This window comes from Natator depressus, chromosome 9, assembly GCF_965152275.1.
Source record: "Natator depressus isolate rNatDep1 chromosome 9, rNatDep2.hap1, whole genome shotgun sequence".
NCBI lineage: Eukaryota > Metazoa > Chordata > Testudines > Cheloniidae > Natator > Natator depressus.
In genome coordinates, this window is record NC_134242.1 from 96629278 (window position 1) to 96647851 (window position 18574).

Here is an 18574-nt window from a genome sequence, read left to right on the forward strand (position 1 = left end):
TGTAGTACATCTCTTTGTGAAATATTAGAGGAATATTTGTGCATTATATTAAAATGATTGGTGTCTTCAGTCTTTTAGCACGTCACATTTGTTTTAGAATTAGTTATGGTCACATGGTGAAGGTAAAACAGATGTTTTTGATTTCACGCTCTTCAGGGAAGAAAGATTGTTTTGTGTTGAACATAGTTGTGCTTAATAATGGTTTATATAGCCTTATATAGAGATATTATTTGGTAATAGGAGCGATATGAAGCAGTTGTGCATCGTACCTTGGAGCGGAGCCAACGTCTGGAAACACGACAGAAGAGGTGGTCATGGGGAGGGTCTGTAACTTCAAATTCAGACAGCAAGACTGGTAAGGGTTGCTAAAATTGAGTGCATTATGTTGATTTATAGTGTTGTTGCATTTATAATTCAGATACCTTGAAGACTAATTCAAAAGTAGTATTTATAATGTTTTAAAGATTTCTGTTTAATACTGTTATTGTTTAATATAATGAATATGCAGCTATGACCTGGAAAATGCATCCTTTAATAGACTTGCTTTGAATACTAATTGATGATGCTCTGTGTTTTAAATAGAGGTTAAATGGGTAAGATGGCACAGGGGCTCAAGCTTTTCAGCTCTGGAGTCCGTGTTGAATCCCATCTGAGGTTACACATTTTAAATGTACTTGGTCTCAAACAGGTTCTTATTAAACCATCATGTATTTTGATGTAATAAGCAATTTTTGCTTATCAGAAGCCCAACATTAGAATAGTAGAACAGGATGACCTGCCTCCTTAATCACTTATCTATAATTTATAGGAAAAAACTGCATGATCGTGGGGGACTTGAGTCTGAATGACATATGCTGAAGGTCTCATGCTGGCAGTACTAAAACATCCTTGGAATTTCTAATCTTTATAGATGAAGATTTCCTAACTCAAAAAGCGTTGTGGCCAACACATTGGGAATTCTTTTAGACCTTGTCCTAGCAGATAGAGATGAACTGATCATAGAACTAAATATTAATGGCAGTTTAGGTACAAGTGTTCATGATTAGATCACATTTATAATGTACAAGCAACATTAAGTCCAGAGCAGTACTATGTATACTTGGTCCCTTATTAGGGCAAGTTTCACAAAGCTTGAAAATAATTATGAGCCAGATCAGCTGGGAGGAAGACTTTGATCTAGAAACTGTGAATGATAACGGGGAATCATTTAAGAACACAAAACCCCACAATCCCATAATTGAGGAAGATGGCTGTGCTGGTTAACCAATCCGCTTTAGAAGGGAAATGAAGACAGCTATTAAAAAAAATTAAAATAATAATATTTAACAAATGGAAGAAAGGTGAGATTGATAGTAGTGCATATAAATCAGAAGCTAGGAATTGTAGAAAATTGATAAGGGGAGCAGAGGGACACAGAGAAATCTATGTCCAGCAGAGTTAAGGATAATAAGGAGTTGTTTAAGTATATTAGGAACAAAAAGAATCCTGACAAAGGAACTGGTAAACTTATCAATAATATTGCAGAAAAGGCAGAAGTGTTCAATAAATATTTCTGTTCTATACTTGGGGGAGTGATAAATAATGAAGAGGACAGGTCACTGATTCAGAGGAATCTGAATTGCTTGGTAAGTTAGATGTAAGCAAACAATACATGTTTTAATATGGTTAAATGTATACATTTAGAAACAAAGAATATAGGCAATTCCCGTGGGATAGGGGAGCTAGCAAACAATGACTCTGAAAAAGATTTGGGGGTCATGGTGGATAATCAGCTGAACAAGAGCTCCTAGTATGATGTGTGCTAAAGAGCTAATGCGATCCTGGGATGCGTAAACAGGAACCTCAAGTAGGTGTAGAGAGGTTATTGTACCTCTGTATTTGACGACTGTTGCTGGAATACTGTGTCCAGTTCTGGTGCCCACAATTCAAGAAGGATATTGATAAATTGAAGAGGGTTCAGAGAGGACGCATGAGAATGATTCAAGGGCTAGAAAACAAGCCTTATAGCGACAGGCTCAAGAAGCTTGGTCTGTTTTGCTCAATAAAGAGAGGCTAAAGGTTGACTTGATTGGTCTAAGTTCTACATGGGAATCAAATATTTAATAATGGGCTCGTCAATCTGACTGAGCAAGGTGTAACACGATTCAATGGCTGGAAGTTAAAACGAGACGAATTCAGACTGAAAATAAGGCATACATTTTACAGTGAGGATGGTTAACCACTGAAATAATTTACCAAAGATTGTGGTCAATTCTCCATCACTGAGTGTTTTTAATTCAGGATTGGATGTTTGTCTGAAAGAGCTGCTCAGGAATTCTTTTGGGGCAGTCCTATGGCCAGTGTTACGGAGGATGTCAGACTAAATGATCACAGTGGTCCCTTCTGGCCTTGGAATCTATGACTGAAATGAATTGAAAATAATGGGAACTGAAAGGAGGGCTTCACAATGCATGGCACTAAACATGATCAGGCCCTCACTTTCCTGAGCAATAAAAATATTTTAAGGGAAAATCAAACTTGGTATAGTGAGCTATTAATAATAACTTCTCAATTTCCAGTTGAAGAGAGGGAGGTTGTAAGGACAGTGATACATGCAAGTCCATGGGAATTTTAAAAGTAACTGCAGAAATAAAAAAACATACCTGAGCTCACTTTTGTTTTCTGCTCTAGTGTTGGAATTGTGTCAAAAATACTCAAGGTGGAATTAATTGTGGTGTTGACTGTCAGGCTGTGTCTAGAGCTTAAGGCCTAAAAAGTGTTTGTTGAAATAATAATTACCGCAATTATAAGTATTATTTCCACTTTCCCCATTTCTCTGTTGTTCTATTAAGTGCTGTCCAGCCTTGTGATTTATCTTACAAATCTTGTTCTTCTACAGAGCCACAGACTGCAGATGAAGGTGGAGCTGGTAGTATTAATTTCTAAAATGGCCGCCTGCTATTACTTTATTCTAACAGCTAACCTTTTGAACTGGAATTCTCACTTTCACTGATTGGAGTTAAGGGGAGTTACTTTTACATAGTTGGATCTGGGCCAGCAGGGCTGAGAGCACTGCAGAAGCAGCACACTTGGTCCTCTGTGTAGAGCATGCACTGTATCTTTAACAATCCCTCCCAGCCAATTTAGGTGGGCCTTTCCATTGGTGAGATCATAAGGGAGTCTGAGACAGGGTATTATCTGCAGTTTAGTGCCTCAAGGATGAGGATATAAAGCATGGGGAACAATGGGAGATCTTTCTGGTTCTGGGTATATGCTGAATGTATATTAATATGGTACTCTGTAAACCAGAATTTTGTAAACAATGATTTGGTACTTTGCAAACTGTTTAAACAATAGCTGGAGAAACTCTCCTGTGCACAAATTTGGTACATTTCACAAATGGTACATTTTCATGATATAGTACAAACAGATATGTAGGGGAGCCTTTTCCTTTAACTATGTTTAATTTCTGTGGAAGGAGATTGCAAAAACAATGAGTGACAGTTATTCCAATGAGTGACAGTGATTCCAAACTTTTAAAATTCATTTTCCATTGACTTTCTAGCACCTTCCATGGAAGAGGTTGAGAGACACTCATAGACTAATTTATAAACAATTCAAATGGTTTCTAAGGCCAAGTCTACACTTGAAGGGCTTTGGTGGTATATTATACTGGCAAAAGCACTTTCAGTGTGGACACCATTTATACCAGCCAAACTTTTTTGCTGGTATAATTTATTCCAGCAAAATAATTGCCTGGTAGAACTGCATCTACACTAGACACTCTTGCCGGCACAGCCACATCCGTCAGGGATTATGCATCTTCACGCCCCTGAGTGACATAGCTACGCTGGCAAAGGCTTGTGGTGTAGATCTGGCCTATGTGTAATCAAGGACATTTAATTTTTGTAACTGAGGGCTAAAATGACAGCCCCCTCATGTGAGACCCAGCTAAGTCTATGAGCACTGAAAAAATCTGTGCATGCTTGTAGCTGCACTAATCTAGTCCAGTTGTCTCATAATACTGACAATATGAGGCTTGAAAACTCAGTGAAAGTGTAACTGAGCATGATTTAACTGCCCCATCTTATTCTGGCAGCCATAGCACATTTTCCCCTTTTCTTCTGCTCCCCTCAGCATGGACTGGCATTTTTCTCCAAAAATTAACCAGTTTGACTGGATCGGTTCGCCTCTATTAAACATGTGATCCTGAGATACATGTATGTATTCCAGTTGTTTTCTACTATCCAGTCTAATTTCTCTTGAAAGCCAAATTAGAGCATCAAGTTTTGTCCTATTTCTGAAAGTCATATTTGTCTCTGCTCTTTTTTGTTTTCCCCTTTTCTAAATGACAGCAAAAACAAAATGTGCTCTTTATTGCTCATCATTAAAGACAGCCACTAAAAATAAGCCTTTACTTTCATCTTGTTCCTGAAGGACATAAGTCTTGAATGTATTTCTCCTCTCGTTCTTGATGTCACTATCCAGGTCCATCAGAAATTACCAGAGTCTTCCAACAAAAATATCAGGCCTCGTATTTCTGTTGTAAAACAACAAGACTTGATGTGTGTTTACATCATCAATTAGCAATAAGGGGCACGTGCCCCCTCTTTGTTTTGCAGTTCACCCTTATGGGTTTTGCATAAGGTCTGTTTTGTCTGTTCATCAGTCTAAACAGTCTTAATCTGAAATCTCTCTAATCTCATTTTTTGGGATTTTTTTGGTTGGTTGCTTTTGTTTTGGTTAAAATGTCTTGTCTTGTCCAAGAAACAGCAAGAGGTAAAGGTAAAGCAGACATTACAGGCACTGGAACATTCAGTTTACACTGAGACGCAGAATCGAGCAGTCACATATCTGCTATCAGAGCCCTGGCTGGGATGATTTAGTTGGTGTTGGTCCTGCTTTGAGCAGAGGATTGGACTAGATGACCTCCTGAGGTCCCTTCCAACCCTGATATTCTATAATTCTATCTAGTTTTAACTCTGTGAAGTTAAAATTCTGTGTTGGATTAATTTTTAAGATCTCTTGAGAAATTGAAACAAATTACTGCACCCTTGTCATGTTCATTACTTTGTGGGTCTTCCTGTGCCTAGTGAGCAAGAAAAGTGCAGGTTTTCCCTGCTTCTACTATGCTGAGATCAGTTAATAGTAACCTTCACATCAGAACTCTACATTTACATGTAGAGAGAAGTAGATAATGAATGCTTATGCAGAATGGTGTGCAATCACACGTTTTTGTATCCATAAACTAATCTTTAGATTGTTTTCAGATGTACAGCCACCTCACCCAAGCAATAGTGTATAAAATCAACCCTTGAATCAATTTCCTCCTTTTTCCCCTATCTCAAAGATTGCCAGTAGCCTCTAACTTCAGGCTCTAATATAGCTAGCTAGTATAAACAATGCCCCCCCTTTACTCTGCTACCTACACTAAATCCAATTGATTTGTATAAAAATCTTTTTGTTCCCCTTTCTCTGACATCTGTGTACCTGGTCAGTCCTTAGAATCCATGGGGATGGGGACCATCCCTTTTCCGGTGTCTGAAAAATGCCTAACATTGTGGTTGCTATAGCATTATCACATTATTGATTAATAATGTTTCAGTTTCTCTAACATCATCATTAGAAGAGAGTTACAGAATATTTGCAATATTGTCTTCTGACTGTCTGTTCATGCGGCATATTCAGAGATAGGTTGGTCAGCTTTTAAATATGCTGGGAGACCAAAGCTATTCCAGATACTGCAGAAAAGTCTTCCATGTTTAGTAATTCATGATCCAAGAAAATGTAGCCCCAACAATCTTCCTTTCCAGGCACATTCTGTCATGATCAGAACCAGTTTCATGTGAATATAAATATTTATAACTCTTGACCAAGCAAGGTAAATATCTGGCTGAGATAGCAGTAGATTCACAAGTGTACTGAAAAGTAAACCATACGTAATCGGACATTTCAAGAACATCCGGAAGATCAAACCCTATATACGGGGAAAATATTGGACATCGATATAATGCGCATGATTCAGGATTACTCCCCATTGATGGTTAGGAATTAATAAAAAATAAAAACCCACAATCGAGCATTTTACAGTTAAAGTTGTTTTATCCGGCATGTTCAGGGAATGGGGGGTGCAGGTAAATGAAAAATGGTGGTTTACTAAGAGGGAGGGAGTTTGGGTGTGGGAGGGGGGGGCGGGGCGGGGTGGGGGTGTATGTGCTCTGGGAGGGAGTTTGGGTGCGGGAGGGGACTCGTGGTGCCGGATCCAGGGGCCCACTCACCTCAGGCAGCTCCTCATAAGAGGCAACCTGTCCCGGCTGCTCCCAGGCAGAGGTGCGGCAGGCAGCTCTGCAAGCTACCCTCACCCTGCCCTGGATGCCGGCTCCGTAGCTCCCGTTGGCCAGGAACCACAGCCAATGGGAGCTGTGGGGGTGGAGCCTGTAGGCAGAGGTGGCACACAGAGCTGCCTGCAGTGCCTCTATCTAGGACTAGCTAGGACAGGTTGCTGCTTGCGGGGAGCCGCCTGAGGTGAGTGGCCCCCAGATCCGGCACCCCATACCCCTTCCCAAACCCCCTCCTGCGTCCCAGCCCCCCACCGGCCTTGTGCCAACCGGACTATAAACAGGAATTACAATGAAGGTCAGAAATGCCGGTTTATAGAGCTTTCCACTTGGTGAAGTGCCGGATAAAACAGCTTTTACTGTACCATGGTATTAAGAGAGAAGTGGTTCATGCTAACAAATGCAGTTAGATTCTGTTAAGAAGCCTGGGAGAAATGGCAACATTGCATAATAAAAATACATAGTCCTTGACAGCAAAATCCCAGCAATTGCGGAAAGTTCCCTATCACAAAACTAGATGATGAAGTGCCTGAGAGACAAAGGTGCATGCCATTAGAGAATATGATGGTCATCAGACATGAAGTTTAACACCACACTCCAGTACCCATGTAGGCAGTGTATGCACATTGAAAAATTACCCTGGCATTATGTTGCATGCTTGCTCCAATTCTTGCAATTTTTTATATATAAATGATTTATAACTTTCTTTTTCCAAAAAAAAATCCTACAAACACAGAACGAAGTCACCAATAATTAAGAAACCATTGATTTGATGCAATGAAAATTTTTGTCAGATAATTCCCTAGGACTTCAGAAACCATTCTTCCTGCTAATGGCCAGACTAAAGGAATAATTGAAGCCATCTTATCAAGTTATTAAAATTGTGTTGGCCAGACAGGTTAGAGTTCATTAAGTTACATCCATCATTTAGGATTCCAAAGCTTTCTTGCAAATGGAAATGCAAATACCATGTACATATCTCTTGTTTCTAATAAGGTTTAGTTTTACAATGTTATATACCACTCATACTTGGAGTCACTTGACTTTTTGATAGCTGAAGTTCATGTGAATAGTCAGGCATTGCTACATGTTTTTGAAAATCCCACCCCTAGCGCATATCCTATATTTAAATAAATAAATTAAATAAATAAGGAAAGGGAAATAGCAAGGAAGTGATGGAAAATAACTAAAAGTGGATGTAATTTCCCTTAGAAAATTCCTGAAGTTCATCTAAAAACTCCAAAATCTGTTGCAGCTATCTCAGTTCTCTTGCATCTTCCCTTATAAAATAACCTTTGTGTTTGCCTTAGAAAAAGTGTCCCAAACTTAAATCTTCTTTTCTGGCATTTACTATTCAGGTGCTGTACAATAGATCTTTCAAATCATGCTGTGGGAGTGGAATGCCCTAAAAAAGGAAGCTTCTCTTCTTTCTCAGTCTGCTCTTACTTGCTGTCCTTTCACACCTCCTTAAAACAGTTTCTTGTGGTATCAGGGAGGGTAGTAATTCCGGGGTTTGTACACTCATTCACATACATACATGCAGGCCAGTCCAGTCAAATTCTCATATTGGCTGCTTCTAGAGGAAACTGCCATAGCATGTTGGGGAGCCTTTTGAAAAGGGAAAAGAAGCTTCTTCCACAGTAACCCTATTTTCCCTTTAGTATGGATTTATTTGCTAATAATTTAACCAGCTTTGCCATTAACATTTGATATGCATGCAACATAATGTGCAGAATTTTAGGGTTTTATCATGCTGGTTTGTGCTACTTTTAGCATGCACTACCAGGAAATACTTACCTACCTCAAAGGGATTTGTGATTTATGAATTGTTTGTAAAGTGCTTTGAGATCCTTGAGTGGGAAGTACTGTGTAAAAGAATCAGAGCAGAACTGGAAATGGCTTTTGGGAAGTAATACTTACACTTCCAAATTTATTCCCAGAGAAATATGTTAAAGGACACTTTCTGACTGAAGATAAATGCTAAAATAAACATTTCTTTCTGCAGCCAACAAACGTTCCACATCCACAGCAAACCTCAAACAAACAGAAGCTGTCATCAACAAACGTTTGTCATCTTCTGCAGCGCTTCTAAATTCTCCTGATCGGAGTAAGTGTTTTGGGTCTTTTGGAGGGAGTTTCTTGGCAAGTAGATGAGTTTACTGTTCCGCCAACCTACTTGTTAATTCATGTCTCATGTGATCTCAAATGCATTTTACCCCATTTCTTAATCCAGCAGACTGCGGGTCTTTGAACCAATCCTTGGTTGTGATCTCTGTGTTAGAGCAGAAGAGTAATGGTAAAGATCACTTTTCATATTTCTAGGATAGTTTTATTAAAGCCAAATCTTGGTGAACAATTTATGAATTAACCATTTCACACCAACTCTAAGGGTTTAAATCACAGACTTAATTTTAGATAATACTAAACATAGTAATTGGGGTTTTGGGGTGTTTGGGTTTTTGTTTTTTTTTTTGGTAAATTGCACAGACGACAACTATTTTCCTGAATGAAATAGATTCAGATCTTTGGTTGCATATTCACAACAGAAATAAATGTTCATCTTGGCATTAAAAATCTGTAGCATGGCCCTGAACTTATGCTCTACATATTGAAGCGCCCTGATTCCTTATAAGATGAAGAATTGTATCATAACATGGGCAAAAAAAGTGAAAATTCTGCTGTTCCCTTTTTCACATTGACCTTGGGCATTGCGGTTTCATGGGATGTATCTTCATATTAGCCATGCAGAATGCCTATACCATTAGTTCCAATGTATTAAACCAGTGGTTTTCACTCTTTTTTTCATTTGGAGACCCCTAAAAATTTTTGAATGAAGGTGTGGACCCCTTTGGAAATCTTAGACATAGTCTGCGGACCGCCAGGGGTCTGCAGACCACAGGTTGAAAACCACTGTATTAAACTATTGCACCTTACGAACTCTATAATGATGTACGTAAGTTTTTTGTTTGTTTTTTTCCCCCAGAATGGAGCATTGTTTGTTTTCTTGGTTATCTCTGTTCTCTCCAAAACACTGGGGTAAACACTGCTGAGTCTACTACTGCTGAAGGACGTAATCAACCTGAAATCCAGTCAGTTTTTAAAAATGAGTTGCTGATATAACACTTACTCCAGTGTCTCCCTGTCAATTTTTGTGGTTTTATGAGTCGTATTTTATATTTTTAGAAGTTTTCTCCTGTTGTGTAATCATACTAATAGGGGAAATACTATCAAATGCATAAAGTAAACAAATTGGGGAAACTGAATTATTTTTCTCCTTTTTTTCATTACAGGGAACATAAGTGTTACATGTAGCATTAAGTATGTTTTCAGACAGAAGTGATTTATTTAAAAAAACAAAAAACTGAACAAGCCCCAGTAAACATTACCAGTAATGCTATAGTTCTATGTCTCACTGCAGTTCCTCTTATGAAGTACATGTCCTAATGCCTTTTCCAGACCGAAAAGTTGATAGTAACACTAGGAAGGTGGCTAATCTGCTTTTAGAGGAGAAACTTAAAAATGAATTCCATCACCACAAATAACTTCCTTTTTCTTTGATGATCTCAAGGCTAAGAGAGATCTCTCTGAACCCTCTGGAATGCTATGCTAACTCGTTTAGAGGGCAGTCATGGTGGACTGCTTCCCTCCTTCCAGAAATTACTATCCCTTATTGTTACAAAAATCATGCATAAATTGAGGAGAAAGGATAACTTTTTTTTCTGAAGCCTAACATGGAGACAGATTAAGGGCCCAATCCTGCAAACAGGTATACATGTGGGTAACTTTACATGTGTGATTATCCCTGTTGAAGTCTGGGTCTACTCATAATTAGAATTATTTATATATATCTGTGTTTGCAGGATTAGGCTCTAGCTACGAACCAGAAACAAAAAGGTTTATAAAATTATGGTTTATATGCACACTAGCGCACACAGGAAAAAATACTTAATAAATTATCAGCCAAAAGGGATTGCTACTAAACCTACTGCTGTTCTATAACAGAAACTGACAGAGCAACTTCCTTCAGTATTTTTGGGAAACCCTATTATATTAAGTGGCTTAAGAGAAATGCAAGAAATCATACAATCCTAGAAATGGGCTGGAAGTCCTCAATTCCAGCTCTGTGGCAGGACCAAGTAAGCCTAGGCCATCTCTGACAGGTGTTTGTCTAACCTGTTCTTAAAAACCTCCAGTGATGGGGACTCCACAACCTCCTTTGGAGGCCTATTCCAGAGCTTAACTACCCTGAGAGTTGGAAAGTTCTTCCTAGTATCTAACCTAAATCTCCCTTGCTGCAGACAAAGCCCATTACTTCTTGTCCTACCTACAGTGCACATGGAGAACAATTGATCACCATCCTCTTTATAACCACCCTTAACATACTGGAAGACTTTTATAAGGTCGCCCCTTGGTCTTCTTTTCTCAAGACTAAACATGCCCAGTTTTTTTCAATCTTTCCTTATAGATCAGGTTTTCTAAACCTTTCATTATTTTTGTTGCTGTTCTCTGAACTCTTTCCAATTTGTACACATCTTTCCTAAACTCTGGTGCTCAGAATTGGACACAGTACTCCAGCTGGGGTAGAGTGCTGAGTAGAGTGGAATGATTACCTCCTCTGTCTGTCTGACAACACTCCTGTTAATACACCCCAGAATCATATTTGCCTTTTTTTGCAGCTGCATCACATTAATGACTCCTATTCAGTTTGTAGTCCACTATAACCCCCAGATACTTTGCAGCAGTACTACCATCTAGACAGTTATTCCCTATTTTGTAGTTGTGCATTTGATTTTTTCCTTCCCAAATGAAGTACCACAGCTGTTCCGGAAAATGAAAACAGTACGGGATAATTATGGCAAATCACTCAGGTTATAACACTTCCAGAGAGGTATCATTTCCTATGGAGGCTTGCATAGTCTGGTTCAGACAGGATTCTCCCAATATCACCAGACAAAGATAGGACTTTTAGATAAATAGCCGGTGCTTGAACTGATTCGGGGCCTTCTTTTTGGTTCTGGATCTAAGATGGATGAACTTGTAACCACAGGGAAAACCCAGTTGTGGGTTTTGAGGGACTAAAACCTACCAAAGCCCTAGGTTGTAGTTGGGGGTGACCTCTGTTAAAGTTTTTTTACATGCATGAAGGTTTTTTATTGTTTTCTCTGTAATGCTTTTACCTTAAGAATAAATGTGCTTTCCTAGAAGGAGCTGTGTGTTACCAATGTATTGCCGGCAATTATAAGATAATAGCCATCTGAGAGAAAAGGAAAGCACAGATGCTGGCCTTTTAGGGAGTCTGGCTTGCTGGGGATGTCACAGTGTAAGGCAAGGAACTGTGTAGCGGGTCTCTGCCCAAAAGAGATGAAGGCTAAGAACTGGAAATCTTAAGTGAGTGTCCTTGGTGGAGCACAGAGTAGGAATAGAGGTTCAATTGCCATGAAACAATGTGAATATTCAGTCTCTTTGGGGAAAATGTCCAGTGCTCACCTTTATTTTCTCTAACAACAAAGATTTAGATCAAGACTCCAAGATTTTGTTCATACCAGCCCAACAGGTCAGAGCAATTATACACTCTTGATCTGGCTTCCAGAGAGCAGCTAGTCTTTAGGTGAATGATGCATGGAATGCGCACAACTCTTCAGGTTCTGCAGCAGCTCTTCTGTGTCCCATCACAGCTTCATAGAGGTGCCCAGCTGGTATGGTTGTAATTTGTGTGCTGGGTCCAGCCTGACACATTGTCATCTGAGGTGCTGTTTTGTTTTGTTTTTTTAAAAAGTTTAATCTGATCAAACATTTTTTCTTTATTAGCCACTTGAACTGTACTTATGTAGGGAGAATATGAAATTTCAAGTTCCTCCCACCACTAGAACCCAGCTATCAAAATATAACAACCATTTTGCACACTGGGATGTGCTTCAAAGCGGTTTTGTTCTATGTAATAGATAATTCAGATTAATCTTGTTTTATGCCTTTAAGACCTATATATCTTTATGTAGAACTTCTGTTTTAAGCACTCTTTGTATTCCTGATAATACTGGCCAGATAGATATTTTTATACTCTTAAACTGAACTGATTTAAAAACAAGTTAATCAAACATATTTTTCTTCAGTTCATCTAGAGCCTTATCATACACTTCTTTATTTAATCTTGATTGATTCGTGTCTCTCTTTTTTTCCCTCTTGTTAACAGAAATTTGTGGTATAGATTAGAAATTTAAGAATTCAGAATGATTTGTACTCTCAAATTATTTGAGGATGCACTTTTTATTTCTTGCCACAAGGTGGTTCTGTAGGGTTCATAAATCAATCAGATTTGATTACACTGCTATGACTTATACTGTATATAGAAAAGAGGGGTAGGTGGTTAAAGGAACGCTTTAGGATTCTATATAAAATGTAATCACGTAATTTGCACTTTCATTTACAGGTACCACAAAGAGAAGTGCTTCATTAAACAGGCTGAGTAACAAAGTTTCTCTGCAGTCTGAGCAGCCACCACCAAAAGGTTCACAGGTGGAACAGAAAGGTGCAGGAAACATCTTTTTTTTTAAATAGGAGATAACAAATTGAATATTTCTTAAATTTAAATTGTGTTTAAACTGAAATGTCCAAACTTTGTTTAGAAATAATTCCACTCTGAACGGTGTAGACTATTGTGCATATAATATGACCATTTGGACTTTGGTATCATTACGCACATTCTAGCAATATCAAACGTTGTATCCAGAATTCTGCTGTTTCTATATGCAAGTGGGTTTTCTCTGAAGCTGTACTTGGGGTGGGTGAGAAGTAAACCAATACGTACAACTTGTGTGACCAAAGCGTTGCATAATGATTAACAATTCTGGTTTATAGGTATTCTTGGCAAAATATTTTTTTTTAAAGAAAGGGAGTGGGCAATTCAGAAAATCAATTATGCAAATCTCTTGTTAAAAATAATATTCCTTTGCACTTGTTCTCTAGGAGGAACAGAAAAGAAGAGGAGCATGTCTTTGAATAGAATAAGTAGTAAACCTCATTCTTCTCCTGAACTAGAGAAAGTGAAAAAGGAAGAAAGACCAGGTGGTTAGCTATTTATAAAACTAAATCCTAATCTTGCTATTTAAAAGCAATGCACAGTAAAATTGGATAGGATTATGTGACTTGAGTAGTTTCTTCTGATTCCTCTATATCTGGAAACTTAGTGAGAATTCTAATTATTTAGTAGTAAAGATTAAACTCTTTTTTTGTCTCTGACAAAAAATCCTGTCAGGGTTTTTGTGAATTATACTTAATCATGCTAGAAGTAGGTGAGCAAAACAATAATATATACAAGGCAAAGAGCTAAGACTTGGAAAGATAATCTTTATAAATTTAAGATAAAGAAATAATTTCACTTTAAACGTTAATATTTTTTCCTGTATCTTATTCTGTTTGGCTTTAAAAGCTCTGTTAGTTTTTCAGTTTACAAGCAACTTCTTTGTTCCTGCGGCTGGACTGTGTGCCCACAAGTTAAGGGGGAAATCTGTTCTCATTTGTGTCTCTGCTTTTCTTTACATCCATCCTTAAAGTACAAGACACCTCCTTATTAAGAACTTCTTTCTAATAACTATTTTCTACTTGAAGCTAATGGATGCAAGCTTCTTTAACAAACATCTCCCTTTCAATTAGCACATTTGAAATTTTCCTTTTTAGCAGCTCTTTCCCTGGTAAAAAACTACGGTAGAATGCTTGGACCCCCTTTTCATATTGAGTTGACAATGATTACTATATATGTGAGCTTGTGTGTGCAAATAAGACTTAACAATAGCTAACAACTGTTGGCAATAATTTGCAAGGTTTTTCTCTGGTTTGTGCCACCAGTCTGTTGTAATATCCTCTGTTGCATCCTAACTTCCAATGAAGATAACCTCTGCAAAGCTGAATCGAAAGCTGTCCATGTTTTGACTTATTTCAGCACTCCATCTGTGTTTTATGTTTGTTTACATATCATTCTCTGCACATAACAATTAGTAGTAAGTCAAGGACAACAAATGCAATCCTATTTGATTGCAATGTTTAATCCTGCTATACTATTACTATGTATTTCCCTCTTCATTACTTTAATAGTTTCTTCTGAAAATGTTATGATTTGCAACAATACTCCCAAAGCTCCTTTTCTCTTTGATGCTTGCTTTCTTCATTATATTACTTCATGTTGAATCCTTTTTGATTTGTTCCCATCATTCAGCTCGTCGCTCCCAGATCAGTCCTCTGGAGAGTAATGTAATCAGTCGCCTCCTCGCCCCCACACAGGCCTCCTTAGCTAGGAGTAAAAGTGCTGCTACATTATCGGCTGATGGACAAGATTCCTCAGGTAACAGGAGTGCAGTAAAAGCCTGAAAGTGATAGCAGTTGCTTTCAAAGCAAGCGTTGATTTGACAGTTGCTAACTATGTTACCTTTCAGCACAATTCAAACATTTAGTTAACGCATCACTATATATAATACTTCACTAACGTTTACTTTGGTAAAATAAATGCAATCCATATTTTATGTTGCATGTTTATTTTGCAGTTTCATAGAATAGTATTAGCTTTTAAGCTACAATACCAGTTCATTCATTCTGCAGAGAATTGTATACTGGTATTTATTTTTGCACTGAGCTGTCTGAGATCTGCATTTGAATTTAAGTGACGGCTTAGGAGGATGAAGTGGAAACCCTAATAACATTTCAAAGGAGGCCTAAGAGACTAATAACCATGGGGCACAAATTGACTTATCTGAGGGGGAGCAAATTTTTCAGCTCAAAAGTTGCTGGAACAAGACGACTAGGTTACCTTTGACTTTTATTGAATCTAAGAAAGTTCCAGTGAAAGTACTATGTTCAATGTAAAGTCAATGTAATGCACACCAAGTTGGAGTTCATTCCCCCTGTTTTTTTTTTAATCTTTCAATGTGCAATCAACATTTTTTTGTCTTTTTTCCCTTTCAAATGCATTCCTCCATCTTTATTTTTTTAGTATAATTTAAACCAATTAACAGTCCTCACTAACAGTGACGAAACTTCTACACTGCTGACCTGACTGTAATCAATCCTTGCCTTTGCTGATCCATAATTTATGTTCCTGTTTTTGCACAGCTATTTGTATGCATTTTATTTTTCCACAAAATGTTTTACTTCACTTCATATGAGGGAAATCTTATCTTGTACTGATAGCTAGGATGTGGCTCTGACTCAGTGTTATTCAAACAAAGGTTCAGGACTTTTGCTTCAACTGTCAGCAAGTTTATGGTACTTTCAATAGTGTTAACACTTAATTTCAGTAATAATTTCTTTGCTCTATTCTAATTCAAATTATTGGTCATAACAGTGCAGTTCTCTCTACAAGAATGCTGTAGATACTAAAATAAAATGTTTTATCCATAAGAGTACAGTGATTAGGAGCTGGCGTCTGTCATTAGATTTTTGTATCCCTAGATATTCTAAAATCTTAGATATGCTAGTTTTTAATCTGTTTGCAAATATCTCAATTTACATTACTATATACACTTCATAGATGAGTTGTATATTATATATGCACTACTGTGTTTAGTGTACGATCCAATACAGTGATCATATTTTCTCATCACATCTTAATATATGTGAAGAGGCTGACAGTTTTGGAGGTGGTAAAGTAATTACAATTGATTATTAACCCTTTACATTTCTAGTTTCTTTACATACTTAAATCTTGTTTTGTTAATGTGGATAAAGTGTGTGGTTTGGGGAGAAAAGTAAAAATATGCAGTACTGTTAAATGGCAGCAGATAGAATAAGGAAATGCATAAAACAAGATTAAAATAATTAATATGGTAACTGCAGTTTGTCACATGTTTTATGAAAAATCATTCCATGTGGGCTGGATGAAACAAAACATTTTATAACTAACACGGCATTATCTACGAATTGTGATACATTTCTGAGATATGCCTCTTTGCCCTATGCAAGGGTTTAGCAGAACTCTGATGGTCAGTCTAGAAGTAATCATGACAAGATACAGTTTGACTAAATTGGAAACTACATTTAGGTATTGAAAGTTTAATGTAGACATTGTTTGGAAAAGCACTTTATTTTTTTATCTACACTTGACTGCTGCTTTTGGAATGGTTTCATTCTTGGTGCTGTGGCTTCCATACTCCTGATCGTGAGGTGATGGTGTCTTGCGTCCATGACCTGTTGCAATGTGCACTTCCAGTGTTGTTTTCTCTGTATGGGTTCTAACACACACAATCTTTCTTTCTTTCTCTTTCTCTCGCTCTCTCTCTCTGTCCTTTTTTCCTGTTCTGATGCTGTGCACTTGGTTCTCTGTTTTGTCTTGTCAAATTCCTAACTTTATAGAATCTCACCTCTGTCCTCGTTCAGCTTCAGCCAGTTCCATCAGTTCTCCAATCCAAACTCCTAAAGTGCCTGTGCGCAGCCGTAGCATTGACAGATTGAAGACCACTGTATCTTCGTCTGACACCAGGTCTCCAGAATCTGCACAGGTCTGTTGAAAAGTTCCTTTTACAAAAGGCTTGGTTTTTCTTTTTTTGGACGGGTCAGGTTAGGGGCGTGTTATAACTGTTTGCAATCCTAGTCAGCTGCGCTCTTTATTGCATCAGAACAATTAAATGTTAGTGAAAATTCTTTATTTTACATTGTAAATAAACATTGTTGGATAATGTCACAAAATACTATTGTAATGAGAAGAACAAGTTGATGATTCTTTTTAAAGTTTTAATAATCTTTGGTTACTAATTACGCAAGTTAGTAAAAATAATTCCAAATGGAAAAATAGGTATACTGAAGAGTCACTTCTTTTCTTAAAAAAGAGAGCTTTATTTTAGAGTGTCTCCAAACCAAAATTTCAAACACACCAGAATTTCAGGGTGTTTAAAGCCAAACCTAAATCAGCCTGGATCTAGACTGTGCATTTCTTTATAATCTATTTATCCAAATCCCCAGATTCAAACATCCTGAGACTTTGGGATGTTTGAAATCTGGATATGAATTTTGTGGAATGAGCTCTTCTTTATTTCCAGGGGATGCTGTTGATTATAAATCCTAAAGCCTCATTAATATAACATAACTAGAGCCATGTTCAGAAAGATAAAGGAAAATCCAAGGGTATCTTAATGTGACTAGTGAATATTGTGATGGCATCACTTCTGCATTTCTCTGGTGTCTTCAACATATTCTGGAAGGTGTATATTACCACTGTTTGTGTATCTGATCAGAAATTGGAGACAGAAAAGCAGTCCCCAAGTCCTGCTGGGAGGCGCCCTCCGTCGCCATCTATATCAGCTCGTAGAAGATCTCCATCCCCTGCTAATTTGGCAAAACGTCCTTCATCTCCCTCTGCAGCTAGGTATGTTTAAACCTGTGTTCATCCTAAACCACGTTCAGAACAAAATGAGCACTACTTCCTGTGCCACAGGTTTGGTGTCCTGATACTGTCCAGTATGAATGTAGAAGGTGCATATTTTTGCTATGTGTATAAAATCAGTTACATTCTCCAGGCTTTCAGTGAAGCCTTCATAGGTGTTCCTTTCTCTGCAGACAAAATCAAAAAGCCCGTCCACCTTCACCTAGTGTATTGAAACAAAGACCATCATCCCCCACTACAGTCTCCAAACCAGCACCTATTCAACGCCTGCCTCTCACACCAAGTGTTATGAATATTACCAAAAAGAAACCTGAAATGGAGTGCAAACCAAAGGACAAGTGTGAAGAAGGAGCAGGACAAGAGCATGGCACTTCTCCAACCTCTGAGAGGGAAACTGTCGCAATTTCTGCAAAGACCAAAGAAGGTAGGAGCCTTTAAGTGATCCACTTGTCTATTCCATTTATCTTTATGGTCCACTACAGTTTGAAGTTTAATGGTGGTAATTACCTATAAATAGTGTTAGAGAGTGAGAGCTTTGTAAGTACGCAAAAAATTTTAAAGCAATCCAGAAGAAACTTAAATCTTTCTTAATGGACACAAATTATGTTCCTGACTGCTCATAGACACGAAAGATGACTTGACAATTCCTGAAAAAGTCCTAGCCAAGTTCTGTCTCCTTCCTAAATTTCCCCTGCATCTCTGGTTTGATACAGTATTTTTTAAAGTGAGGAAGGGATCTCTTTATGGTTGAATAATAGCCCTTGGTGTCAGTATATCTGGTTCTATTTCTGATCTTTCCACCAAATTCTTGTGTGATCTTGCTTTATGCCTTTCTATCTGGAACTTCTCTGTGCCTTGACTTTTACATGTGTAAAATGGAGATTCATGAATA

The 18574-nt window shown here is 37.9% G+C and overlaps 1 protein-coding gene across 8 annotated transcripts in view; it reads left to right on the forward strand.

Annotated features, from left to right (window-relative positions):
- MAP7D3 (MAP7 domain containing 3) overlaps positions 1 to 18574 on the forward strand; it is a 63380-nt gene that overhangs the window by 26600 nt on the left and 18206 nt on the right. For 2 of the 8 annotated variants that reach the window (XM_074962713.1, XM_074962717.1), the window contains 9 exons: positions 241 to 355; positions 2879 to 2908; positions 8323 to 8424; positions 12745 to 12843; positions 13281 to 13379; positions 14527 to 14652; positions 16656 to 16801; positions 17534 to 17664; positions 17856 to 18106. In XM_074962713.1, coding sequence (XP_074818814.1) covers positions 241 to 355; positions 2879 to 2908; positions 8323 to 8424; positions 12745 to 12843; positions 13281 to 13379; positions 14527 to 14652; positions 16656 to 16801; positions 17534 to 17664; positions 17856 to 18106 — 1099 coding nt within the window. The remainder of the gene's footprint in view (positions 1 to 240; positions 356 to 2878; positions 2909 to 8322; positions 8425 to 12744; positions 12844 to 13280; positions 13380 to 14526; positions 14653 to 16655; positions 16802 to 17533; positions 17665 to 17855; positions 18107 to 18574) is intronic. The other 6 variants (XM_074962714.1, XM_074962715.1, XM_074962716.1 and 3 more) reach the window with 6 other exon arrangements.